At 39.3% G+C, this 14,071-nt stretch overlaps 1 protein-coding gene across 1 annotated transcript in view; it reads right to left on the bottom strand.

Annotated features, from left to right (window-relative positions):
• The window catches only part of ZW10 (zw10 kinetochore protein), a 35,166-nt gene that overhangs the window by 5,625 nt on the left and 15,470 nt on the right, over nucleotides 1–14,071 (bottom strand). The window contains exons 8-12 of the mRNA XM_049613028.1: nucleotides 8,132–8,295; nucleotides 7,375–7,557; nucleotides 2,884–3,122; nucleotides 830–901; nucleotides 75–244 (exon numbers count right to left, since the gene is read on the bottom strand). Coding sequence (XP_049468985.1) covers nucleotides 75–244; nucleotides 830–901; nucleotides 2,884–3,122; nucleotides 7,375–7,557; nucleotides 8,132–8,295 — 828 coding nt within the window. The remainder of the gene's footprint in view (nucleotides 1–74; nucleotides 245–829; nucleotides 902–2,883; nucleotides 3,123–7,374; nucleotides 7,558–8,131; nucleotides 8,296–14,071) is intronic.

Genomic DNA, 14,071 nt, shown 5'->3' with positions numbered 1-14,071 from the left:
TCATGAATTACAAAGATACTAGGCCGAGGGACTGCATAATCAATACAATTTCCTGAAGTTAAGGATTCCGTTACCAAGCCTCCTGAAGCCAGGGACCAGATCCACGAAAGTGGTAGTGCCATCACAAAGAATGGGGGCGAGACGCAGTCTGAACTGATGTCCGAGGGTCAGCAGGTGGTGAGCAATGTACATACAGTTGTTGTGGTGAATGGCGGCCAACTGGGGCAGTTTTTGAAGGTTCTCCCTATGCCAGGAGGAGGGGTAGAAAAAGAGAGAAATCACAAGTTACTGGGATCGAGGTGGAGGAAATGTTACTTCTCTTTTAAGGTACTTCTAGGCTTTAATAACTGTCTCCTGTACAACTGCATAACAAGATGCGGCCTCATCACCCTGACTCTGTTCAGAGTGACAGCGTCCCGCCTGAGTGCAGCCTGATCCAGTAAGACTATCCCAGGGAGTAACAAAAAAGAGCGGGCCAGGGAATCCAGTGTTGACCTGTGTCGACTCTGGATGTAAACCTAGCACAGATGTATATAATAATTCCCTTGAAGGACTCACCTGCCCTTCCTCCAAATTCCTTTTTCATCTATGTAATGAAGCACTAAACTCTTTTCTAATGCTCTAGTTTTCAAATTGGCTACAGTTTAGAGTCACCTGGGAAATTTTTAAATATATAGATGTTTAGACTTTTATTAACAAATGACCAATATTCTTTAAACATTTTTTTTTTTAATGGCTTACTGCATTTAATTGTGAATTTTAGTAACCAAAATATTTTTGGTGGAAATATAAAATGACTGGTTTTAGTCCAACTTACGGGGGCACTTACTTGTGATATGTTGGCACGACATCATGGAACAAATGGAAGATATTCCTCACTGAGTAGAAAAGCTGAACAGCACTAATAAAAAACAGTTCCAACAGAAATGCATAAGGATAGTGGCAATGAGAAAAGAAAATTCAGGTCAAGTGCACATTAGTCATCACCTAAACACCTGCCTTGGTCACTGCTGAACACACCATTAATCTAGATGCAAATATATTCTCAACCAGTGTTTACTAACTAGATTGCAGTTGTAAAAACCTTGATCTGCTAATAATTTCAAGAAGAACAGCATTAACCCAAAGCCTCTTTCCCATTATCAATCTGCCGGTACCCAGACCATCCCTTCAGTAACAAATGGAGCTAAGCCTCAAGCAAATGTCACCTACTCACGGACGCACTCTGCAAAGGGCAAGGTGTCCATAAAGGCATTCACTTGTTCTCTTAGAATCAGTCTGACTGTCAGCTTTCACCTTTTCTCCTTCTTACTCCAATGCAAGGAGATGAATCAACATTTCTAGGACAGAATCCAACCTCAAATTTTTTTTGCCCTTTAAATCTGGCCTTAGAATACCTAAAGATTATTATTAAAATGCACTTGAGCAAATATAAAGTCTGTACGGCTTACGTCCACATAAGAATATCTTAAACTATGTACCTTGAATACAAAGGAATTCCACAAATATTTAGAAAAACAAGTCATGGTTCCTACACCCCAAAACACGGTTACTACTCGATTACTACAATGACCTGATGAAGTTATGTCATTTCATTTTTGCCCCACGTGTTGCTATTCAAGGTCTGGTAATGGGGAAGTGAGTTGTAATGGAGTTGTGTTTCTGTATGTCCTGTTTAAAACCATTTCTTTTAGAGGAAGCAGTGAGTACACACTCATTGTTTATAGTGTTCTGTATTATCAAAAAACTTAGGAAACACTGCCTTGCAGCTCTAACTTCTGTTTAGTATATTTCATTCATGTGACAGCCATGTGACAAAATAGTTACTTCAAAATTCATTTTGCCAAAAGAGTATGTACTTTTCGTTTGTATTTTTCTTCCTACTTATATTTAGAACCAGATGGACCTGTGAACATCACAATTCATTGAAGTCATGGAAATATCTTAGTCAACATGTTCTTTCTAGAGCAGAATAAAATCAAAGGGTCTGTTTGCACGTGGAGATAAGAAGGAAAACTCTGGAAGCCCACCTGAGATACGGTGTGGCTGAGGCAGGCCCTAACCAGGACTGTTCTCTCCCGTGAGGAGGAGATAAGGCGCCACTACCCACAGACAAACTAGGAGGCTTCTGCCAGTCTGCTCCGCAGCTCGGGCTCCAGCATGCCACGTCCTCCTCCATTTAGTAAGAGAGGAGCTCGCGGAGCAGAAAGAGTTCGGTATGAGATGCGGACTCGAGGGTGAGGCACCCCGAATATGGTGTAGGTTAAGAGAAATCACCTACAAAGGGTGAAATGAGATCTTCGAACATTCCATGCTTTTCCTTCTACCTTGGCCTTCCAACAAACTACTACTGCGCTAAAAACAAACATTTAAAGTGTAAATTAATTATAATTAGGACCTGGATTTCACAAAAGGCAAAACGAATGTTCAGCTAAAAGGCCAGGGCAGGCTGGAGCAGATGGCATAACTACCACTGCTACCACCACCGTCGGTAATAACAGACGTTTGAGTATTGATGATTTTTCAGATAGTATTCGAAGTTCCCTGCAAGTGCTTCCTCACGTAACATCATTCAACGCAAATAAAAAGTAACAAATTAAACAGAAGTTAAAGAGTTTTTTGTAAAAAAGTGATTAACAACTTTAATGCCAAAGAAACTCCATTCGTCCATCCATGCACACGCTTCCATTTCCTAGATATGCTATAAGAAGCATGAGTCATTACAAATAAAAGTTAATTATCGATATAGGTCTCTGTGTTACACTGTTTTTCCAGGAAAAAAAAAACGCTAATGGGATAGGAAAACCCAAAGATAATTTTCTTAATAAACGTCTAGTTTAGATACGCATTTAACCAAGTCACTGCCATTTTCAGAACTCTTACCACTGATCACTGCTGGTTGTGGCCTCTAGTAAAGTCTGATAGGCGAGTTCCATTAACTGCTTCACAGACTCACTGATGCGGCACGTGGGCAAAGAAAAGGAATGTTGGTCCAATGTATTTTCAGGCTCTAAATTCACCACCTCGTTGTACTGAGTTGTGGACATTTTCTGTACTGCTGACTTGTCATCCTTCTGAGGACTGGGTAAGTCTGGCACACTTATCTTAGAATCAGCAGTAATCTAAGATTGAAACATAAAACACAGAAAAAGCACTGTCCTCAGACAATTTCAAACGAAAGCATCAGAGAAGGGCAACGTGGTTGCTTGCACGATGATAGAGTTGTAGCTCTACAGGGGCTCCCGGGTGGCTCAGTCGGTTAAGCATCCAATGTTGGTTTCCGCTCAGGTCATGATCTCAAGGTTTGTGGGATCAATCCCCGCATCAGGCTCTATGCTGACAGTGCAGAGCCTACTTGGGATGATCTCTCTCCTTCTCTCTCTGCCCCTCCCGTTTGTGTACTCTCTCTTTCTCTCAAAATAAATAAATAAACATTTTTAAAAATAATAATAATAAAGCTGTGGCTCTACAGTAATCAAAGGATTTGAGGAAATACAGCAGTATTTTAATGACTACTCAATCTTGGGTGAGAGCATGTCATAAGAAATAAAGAATCTCCTTTCCTGTGCAATTCTTCCATTTCTTCTGTGTATTCTTAATCTTGGTGGAAAGAGCAAAGCTCTGAAACTGGCCCAAGATTTCAGGTAAATGAAAGGACCTTAAAAAATCATCTTTCTCAGGGGCACCTGGGTAGCTCAGTCTGTTGGGCATCTGACTTTGGCTCAGGCTGTGATCTCACAGTCCATGAGTTCGGGCCCCGCATTCAGCTCTGTGCTGATAGCTCAGAGCCTGCAGCTTGCTTCGGATTCTGTCTCTCTTTCTCTCTGCCCCTCCCCTGCTCATGCTCTGTCTCTCTCTGTCACAAAAATAAGAAAAAACATTTAAAAAAAATTTTTTTAAGTCATCTTTCTCAGAGGCACCGGGGTGGCTCAGTCTGTTAAGTATCCGACCCGGCTCAGGTCATGATTTTGCAGTTCATCAGTTTGAGCTCCGCATCAGGCTCACTGCTGTCAGCACAGAGCCTGCTTTGGATCCTCTGTCCCCCTCTCTCTTGCCCCTCCCTCACTCTTGCTCTCTCTCTCTCTCTCTCCCCCAAAAATAAAAATAAATATTTTTTTTTAAAAAATCATCTTTCTCAGACTAAACTCTTAGATTATTGCAGACCTGTATAATTTTGTGTTCCGTTGTCTTAAATTATTTCCACCAAGAACACGTGTTGGCTTAGTCAAAGAAATAACCGATTCAGGCTAGCATATCCTCCGGTAAACAAAACAAAACAACATTTATACAGAATGAAAACTCCTAGTCTCATCAAGACTAAATGAAAGAGCACTAGGCTGCTAGTCTGGAAACATCAGTAACATTTTTTTACCCTAACTTTTAACAAAGTCATTTAACCTCTCTGGACCTCAATTTTCTCATTGTAAAATGAAGGAATTATACTACAATAATGGTCTTCAAACCCTGCTTCCCAAAGATGCCACAGGGGCCAAAACATAATGAAGTTCCACGGCAAGAGCAGCGGTCCTGCTCCACACACACTCGGTTTCCACACCGCACTGCTCACAGGAAAAGCTCTGAGTCTCATACAAACGTTTAAACACCAATTGTGCCCTCCTAATCTATACACCGGTATATAATATTATCTACCTCAGAGGGCGATAATGAAGTTTAAACGAGAATACAAATGTCAGGGAACTCGCAGTCAAATTTATGACTAAGATCAGAAAGTAGAAGAAAAATATAAAGATGATTTAAAAATGCTGATGTTTGTCTGAAAAATAATGGGCCCAAAATACACAGGACTCAAAAAAACATTGATTTCTTGAGGAGAGTGAGAGAACCCCAGACGGAAGTATGGAAGATCTAATCTGGTAAACGGTCAGGTCAAAATGTTCAAACAGAACCAACGTCAGCAACAAAATGCATCTTTGGGGAAAATAGTGGGTACACACAAGCAGTTGTCTAGAGACAATTTAGATGAAGCCCATGAAAGGCAATTAAGCTGAAAATGGTTTTTAGAAAAAGAAAGAGGATCTTTTTAAAGTTGGGCAGTTTAGAAGATCTAATCCCACGGCCTAGATGCCCAGGGAAAGAACCAGGACAGAGTCTAGACCAGTGGTTCACAGGTAGGGACAATTTTGCCCTCGGGGGAACATCCGGCAATGTCTGGAGACATTTTTCGAGTCACAACGGGAAGACAGGCATCTAGTGGGCAGAGGCTACTACTAAGCATCCTACAAAAGAGCCCCCCACAGCAAAGAATGACCTGGTCCCAAATGTCAACAGTGCCACTACTGAGAAACCCTGACCTAGAGGAAGCCACCACTAGGATTTGAGTTCCTGAAGATAATGCAGTCTTTTTAAAATTTTTTAAATGTTTATTTATTTTTGAGAGAGAGAGAGAGATTCAGAGTATGAGTGGGGGAGGGGCAGAGAGAGAGAAGGAGGCACAGAATCCGAAGCAGGCTCCAGGCTCTGAGCTGTCAGTAGAGAGACCGACGCGGGGCTCAAGCTCACAAACCGTGAGATACCTGAGCCGAAGTTGGCTGCTTAACCAACTAAGCCACCCAGGCGCCCTGAAGATAATGCAGTCTTACAGGATGTCAGAACGAGCTGAGTAGGGAGCTCAGAGATCAGCTGGTTCAATTCTGTCACATGACAGAAGAGGAAAATGAGGTCCAACAAGGTTAAAAGATTTAGCCTGGAGTCACAGAGCAATCCACTGACAATCCTATTTACATCAAGGAGTTAGGAGACAGGAAAGTGGGACACATATTAACGCATTTGCCAAATATTTACTGAGCACTAAGTACACAGTACCATGTGCGGGTATCTTCTTGATGTTGGAGATACAGCAGTAGTCAGAAGAGGGGGGAGGGGAAAAAAAAGTCCACATGGAGCTAATTTTTTAGAGAGAAAAAAATAAATAATTCATACGGAATGTTTGTTGATAATAATACGAAGAAAAATAAAGAAGGAAAGGGTGAAGGAATAGGAGGAAGTTACAATTTTAATAAGACTTGCCAGGAAACGCAACAAGTCATGTAGGTATCTATGGTAAAAATGTTCCCAGGGGTATCTGGGTGGCTCAGTCGGTTAAGTGATCGTAAGTCGGTTAAGCTCAGGTCGTGATCTCGCAGTCCGTGAGTTCGAGCCCCGCGTCAGGCTCTGTGCTGACAGCTCAGAGCCTAGAGCCTGCTTCTGTCTCCTTCTCTCTCTATTTCTCTCAAAAATAAACATAAAAAAAAAAAAAAAAAAAAAAAGATTTAAAAAATGTCCCCAGCAGAGGGAACAAGAGATTCAAAGGCTCTGCCACAAGGAGACGGGGAGAGAAGGCAATGTCAGAGCAAACCCTGCATGATCTTGGAGGCGGCTGTGAGACTATAGGGTCTCATTCTATAGGAGATGGGAAGCCACTTGGTTTGGGGCAGGAGTTACATAGTTACATAATCAAGTGATATTTATGTAAAAAAGTAAATAAGACCCCACAGCACAGTTCCTGGGACCGAGTGAATTGCAGCTCCTTAACAATCCAAAATACCTCAAACTGTGTTAAAATCTGTGCACCTCTAATGGTTAATTAACTGTTTTTTTCAGTGGACACACTGAGTGGACTACCCCCAAGGAAAAGGGAGGATGGTAAAAGGAGAAACAGAGGGAGGGAGAGCCTAATCCCTACCACTGTGACAGGAGAAAACTGGCTGAGGAATTTTCCATCAAGGGACTACTTTCATTTACGTTTTACTTTAATCTAAGTAATACCTTCCAATTACCAAATATTATTTTATATGTGTAAAATATGAAAAAAAAGAAAAGAAAAGAAAATACACAAAATTATCTAAGGTCAAAGGGGTAAATTACCCCTTTATGCAAATTAAAGAGTCCACTGACTGCGGATAATTGTCGATGCCCTAAAAAGATTCTTTCTTGTTTGTTTTATTATCTTGACTTCAAAACTAGGGCCGCTGGTAGCCTCACAGATGAAGTCAACATGTTCACAGCAGGGTATAATCTCTGGACATAATGAAGCCCAGTTACATGTGTCACAAAATTGTGTACTAAAATCTCAAGTAATAAAGTTAAGAAAAATCTACATGGGTTGATATACTATCTGATTTCAACAAAGGTAATTAATCTACACGGGCTTTTCCATGTATACAATGCTTTCGGGTGCACTACTTATTTGGGCCTCACAGCATTCCATGAGAGGGGCAGAGAGCAGGACCACTTGAAAGATGAGAACTAATGTCAGAAGATGAGTAACTTCTCCCAGGGAGCTCAGCAACTGTCGTGCTCTGTTCCACTCTGCCAAATTTCTCTCAAAAATGAGCGGCTTCCTAAATACAATGTAATACAAGATAGCCCCAGTACCTTCACAGTGTTGTGAATTTCAGAGGTCATTAGATTTCTAGCTGCCACGATCACATCCTGACATTTCTTGTTAGCAAAATGAGAATTGATGTTACGGGCATATTTCAGCAAATCAGTAGTATCTCCTTTCAAAAACCTCATCTCCTTTAGGGCATTTTCAAATTCTTCAGTGGACTGTATGATCTGAGAAAGAGAGACATGGGGGAAAAAAGAATTATATACACATATTCCATTCCAATATTAAAATTTCAAATCCAATGTACAAAAAGTAACAAGGACAGGCTGGTCATTTAAGTTTTAGAGCAGACCAGCACTTAGCAGGTATACATATATCATATATTTTTCCAGCCTTAAATTCACTAAGAATAGTACCTTCAATATAAATTTCTTACTCTACTTAGTAAAAGAGCAAAGATCTCTAAAACAAATACACTTATTTTAGTGTTCACGGAAACACTAAAAAGAAGCAAAAAGGTACAGTGTCACATAAGAGCTACTAGAGCTGATCCAAGTATAAAAGAACAATTGTTTTTCAAAAGTATCTCACTAAGAAAATATACCTAAAAAGAAAACCCACTTCCCAGTCGAAAGGTAGAAAGCCCGGAGAGAAATGAAGTAACAAGAAAAGCTGCTTCCACCTCCTATTATAATTTCCTTAAAGATGTCTCTGAAGAGCAAAAAGTCTCTAAGGAATTACGAAAGACACCGACAGGCACCTACAGTCTCTGAAAACCTTGTGTGACGTCTCTGTACTTACCTCCTCGTACTGCTGTAACTTGCTGCTATTAGTTGGGATAGAATAAACCAAACAGTTTTTAATGAGGCACTCAGACAAGTCTTCCCAGATCATGTCACCGAGCAGCTCAGCCAATATGATCTCAGATGGTTTTTCATTTTCTAGATCAGTATCAAGAGGTAAATCTGCATCATAAGAAAAAGTTTTAAACAAGAAGCCACTCACAGTCCAGATTATTCTCAAGTTCCCTCGTTTTCTAGAATTCTTTCATTTTAGGATGAGGGGGAAGAAAACAGCACAGATAATCCTACAGCCATCTCAACTGCCTACGTGGGACACAGCATGGCATACAATTATTACTTTACTTTCACTGCTCAACTGGACAGTCTGCACCGTATTACTGCCTGTACTCCACAACAGTAAAGTATTCAGCCATCTACATTATACAGTAACCATCTACTGCTAATCTACTGATCTGATTACATGACAAGCACTCAGAAGTTCTGCATATCAAAGTTGAAACTCATTTAGAATAAAATCCCAGGCCCTTAATAATGAATAAACATCCTCTGTCATCTCTGCCTAGGATCTGCGTGTTTGTCCTAAGTAAAATATCAGCAAATGCCTTATATTACAGCGTAATATCTAGCCTAGCAAACAGAATACCTCAATACCTCTCTGAAGTGTATCGTGGGGGTTTTAATGGGGTTGTATTTAAAATAAACAATTAATTAATTAAATAATAGTGAAGAATCAGGAACCAATGTAGAGAGAAGAGGAACCAGAAAAGAGACCAGCTATTTTTAACCTAGTTCTGATTCACCAAGGAAGACCTTAGGGGATAAGAACCTTAAAAGAAAGTGAGCATATTATCTTAGAGCCTTGAGAACCTTACAATGTCTAAAGTCTAGGCCTGTACTGCCCAATATGATAGCCACCAGCCACACTTTGCTGCTGAGCACTTGAATGGTGGTGTGACTGAGGAAATAATTTTTTTTTTAATTGATTTCAATTTCAGCTTAAAAATGGAAGCAAGGGTGTGTCATTATAAAGGGGTCACCCAGAGCAGCCTGTGGCAAAAGCAGAGTGCCGTATCTTGATTGTGGGGGTGGCTACGTGGATCCACGTAGACTGCACAGAACTATACACACATACAAATGACTACAGGTAAAACCGGTGAAATGTGAATCAGCTCTGTGAATCGGACCACAGTCAATTTGCTGGTTTTGATATTGTACTACAGGTATACAAGATGTTAACACCGGGGAAGATGGCGGAAGGGGACATGGGACCTCTGAACGTTGTTTGAACAAAAATTTTAAAGTTAAAAAAAAAAGTGTAGTTTTCTATTAAACACAACTTCGCTGTTTTGCTAAGACTTCATTTCACTTTAACCATTGCGCCGCGTCAGCTATTGTCACACTTGCTGTGTCTGTGGCGGGCACACGGATCCCCTCCAGCACCGCACACACACATGACCAATCCACTTGGTGTAAACAGATTCATTCCATTCCAATTATTTGTTGACTATGCACCAATGTGACACCGTAATGTTTATCTGAATATTTATGCATACAGCACAAGTTGCAATGATACCTATATAAATTGTAAAGGGCAATTAAGTCAAAATAACTATTTTAATTATGACATAATTATTTCTCTAAGTTTAAAGGAGATAACTATGGACAAGGTATACTACCGATGCAGGATTAAGTGAAGATGCAAAAGCCAATAGAATCATTGGAACAGTAAAGGGAAAACAAAGAGAGACTGGAGAAAATACGTCACAAATTTCACAATAAATGGTAACTGCAATTCACTAACACAAAGCAAAACAAACGAACCTGCTTTTTTTTGAAGATAATAAAACAGACAAGAGACATTTTCAGCAAATATCATAAATATTTCACCACACTATTAAAAAGTACTCTATTCTTATTTTACTTAGTTTTTTATTAAGAAAGGGTACTGAATTTTGTCATAATATTTTCCATATCTAATGATATAATCCCTTTTAATATGCTGATATAATAAACTGGTTGATAGGTTTCTTATGCTAAACTACCTTTGCACTCCTAGAATAAACAATGTGTCCTTTTTAACAGTACTGTTGGCTTTAACTTACTATATTTTGTAAATGTTTGCATTTATAAGCCAAAAGTAAAATCATTTTATAGTGTTTTCTCTATGTGTAAACTATCACAAAATGTACATTTTCGTATTACGTTTATGCTGGCTTTTAAAAAATTAAGTAGGACATAATCATCTTTTTCTATTGACCAAAAGGGCTTGATTAACACAGGCATTATCTATAATTTGAAGAATCCACAGAATTTTTAGCCATAAACTTTCTGTGCCTGATGGTAGCCTTTTTAGTGGCAAGTCTTTAACAATCTTTCAAATTTCTTCTATAGTTATTTGTATGTTCAGAGTTTCTGCTCCTTGGTAGAAATCTGTAGTTGACATTTTCTAGAAAATCATCACGGCAAAAGCAAAACTTGCTTATTATGACAAGCCCCAAACCACCAAGGTTTATAAAGAAAAAGCCAAATCTTCCCTCTCCATATCCACAAGCTTCTCTCTCCACACCCAAGTGACCAACATTAAGTTTGGTTTGTCTTCTTCCTCCCTCACATTCATACTACATATATTTATATATGAGTTGCCAAATACACACACATATATATGAATCAAACACACACACACACACACGCGCGCACACACACACACACACACACACACACCTGAATTGCCAAATGCACACACACACACTTGAAATGGACTGAATTGTACAGAACTGTATACTCTCCCCGTTGATAATTCATATGTTGAAGCCTTAACCCCCAATGTGACTGGATTTGGAGATAGGGTCTGGCCTTAAAGAGGTAATTAAGGTTAAATGAGGTCATAAGGGAGGGGTCCTCATCCAGTATGACTAGTGGCCTTATAAGAAGAGAAGAAACACCAGGATGCACACTTACACAGGACAGACCGGTAAGAGGCTGTCTGCAAGGTAGGGAGACAGGGCTCAGGAGAAACCAAATCTGCTAATACCTTGATCTTGGAACTTCTGGCCTCCAAAACTGGGAGAAAATTAATTTCTGTTGTTCAAGCCACACAGCCTGTGGCATTGTGTTAGCAAACTAACACAATCCTCATATAAGGGACTGCTTTCTTTTTTATAAATTGGGTTCATGCCAACAACAACAAAAAAGGATTCATGCCATAGATTTTACACTTAACTTTTTTATGACTTCAAAGTAGACCATGGCCATCTCTTAAGTCAACATATCTAGGTCTCCTTCATTTCTTTTTCATGGCTACATAATGCACCATAGTATGGCTCAACCATTCTTCAAACGATGGGTGCACAGTCCAGTCTGCAAGTATATAATACTACTCACACACACAAAGATATAACCGATTGATATCACTTCCGTAAAGAATTAAAAATTGAAATACAGGGGATGCATTTTTTGGATTTTACTATACATATACTATAATAGAGCTTCGTAATATTTTACAAAGTACTCCAAAAAGCAATGAAGGAGACTACTTTTCCACTTTCTTGTCAGACTGTTTTACACAGACCTTTTAATGTCAGCCCTACGGATGAAAGTTCTACCTTGGTGGTGTGATTTCCGTCCCCCCACTAGGGAGATTAAGCAACACATTTTTTTATGTTTATTATCAAATTGCACCTTTTCTTCCATGAATTGCCTATTCATATTTTTTGCCTATTTTTCTATTATTATGTTTTCTTTTTCTCTGGAAAAAAGTCCTTATACTAACACCTTGTCTGCCAAACCTATTGCAAGGACTTTCCCCCAACCCACTACTGTCTTTTGACTTTGTTTATGGTATTGTTTACCACACAGAACTTAACATTTGTATGTAGTCAAATTCATCCATCCTTTCCTTTATGCATTCTGAGCGTCCTCAGACTATTCACATCTCCTAAATTTTCTTCCAATGTTTTTATTGGTTTTGGTTTTTTTCATAAAGGGCTTTAATTCATCTGGAATTTACATCTGTGCGGAGTATGAAGCAGGAATCTAACTTCGTTTTACTGCACAGATAGCCAATTTTGCTAGCACCATTATTAAGTGAACTATCTATAGTCCCACAAAACTGAAACGTGACTTTGATCAAACAGCAAGTTCTCATTTATTCTTGGCTCTACTTCTGGACTCTTTTTTATTCCACTGATTTCCTTGTACCAAGAACACAGTTTTAATTTTAAAATTCTCCCACTAATGTCTTTTAAATCTTTATTGGCAATCCTCCAAACTATTTTTTTTTAATGTTTATTTCTTTTTGAGAGAGAGACAGAAAGAGTGTGCACAAGCAGGGGAGATACAGAGAGAGGGAGACAGAGGATCCGAAGCAGGCTCCATGCTGACAGGAGAGTACCTTGATGTGGGGCTCAAACTCACAAACCATGAGACGGTGACCTGAGCCAAAGTCAGATGCTTAACCGACTGAGCCACCCAGGCGCCCCCAAATCTATTTATTTTTTAATTTTTTTTTAATGTTTATTTATTTTTGAGAAAGAGAAAGAGAGAAAGAGAGCATGAGCAGGGGAAGGGCAGAGAGAGAGGGGGAGACACAGAATCTGAAGCAGGTTCCAGGCTTTGAGCTGTTAGCACAGAGCCCAACGTGGGGCTCGAACTCAAACCATGAGATCTTGACCTGAGCTGAAGTCGGCCGCTTAATCGACTGCGCCACCCAGGCGCCCCCAAATCTATTTTTGATGTAAGCTTTAGAGTTTGTTGAGTTTGAAAACATATAATGGGTATTTGACTGGAAATGTATTAAATTTATACATTATTTGGAATGAACTGACAATTTTATGAGGCTATCTTCTAATCCAAGATAGCCTCCCTTTTATTCAGGTCTTATAATCTTGAAAATTTTATGGTTCTCGGGGCGCCTGGGTGGCGCAGTCGGTTAAGCCTCTGACTTCAGCCAGGTCACGATCTCGCGGTCCGTGAGTTCGAGCCCCGCGTCGGGCTCTGGGCTGATGGCTCAGAGCCTGGAGCCTGTTTCCGATTCTGTGTCTCCCTCTCTCTCTGCCCCTCCCCCGTTCATGCTCTGTCTCTCTCTGTCCCAAAAATAAATAAAAAAAATTAAAAAAAAAAATTAAAAAAAAAAAAAAAAAAAGAAAATTTTATGGTTCTCTTCACATATGTCCTCTCCTTTCTTATTAAGCTTAACTTTAAAAATATTATAGGGGCGCCTGGGTGGCGCAGTCGGTTGGGCGTCCGACTTCAGCCAGGTCACGATCTCGCGGTCTGTGAGTTCGAGCCCCGCGTCAGGCTCTGGGCTGATGGCTCGGAGCCTGGAGCCTGTTTCCGATTCTGTGTCTCCCTCTCTCTCTGCCCCTCCCCCGTTCATGTTCTGTCTCTCTCTGTCCCAAAAATAAATAAAAAACGTTGAAAAAAAAAAAAAAATTTAAAAATATTATAGATTTTGTTAGCATTATAAATTTCCTTATATTTAATTTACAAGTGATTATTACTAGTACAGAGAGAAATTATCAATTTTATATCTTCATACTAGTATCTATACAACTATTAAGTTTCATATTAATTATTAAAGTTTTAGTAGTCTTTTGGTTTCCTAGGTATGAGATTATATCATTTATATGTAAAGATAATTTCTTCTAATATACATACTTATTTTCTCTTCTTTGCATTAGCTACAACCCCTAAAACAATACCAAAGAATATTAATGATAACGTGCATTCCTGACTTACAACTGATTTTAATGGAAATAAAGTTTTTAATCCTTTAATAGAATGCTTGTTGTTAGCTTTTTAGAAGCAATTAGTTTTAAAACCAATCATTACTTTAAAAAAATTCAATACAATAAACCATACCATAATTATGCAAAGTGATCTACTACATAGCTATATAATTTACTTTGTAATTTCCCTATTCTTCAAGATTTCATTACTT

Source organism: Panthera uncia, chromosome D1, assembly GCF_023721935.1.
Source record: "Panthera uncia isolate 11264 chromosome D1, Puncia_PCG_1.0, whole genome shotgun sequence".
NCBI lineage: Eukaryota > Metazoa > Chordata > Mammalia > Carnivora > Felidae > Panthera > Panthera uncia.
The sequence above is the reverse complement of the archived record's forward strand: the minus strand, read 5'-3'. Positions and strand labels throughout refer to the sequence as shown.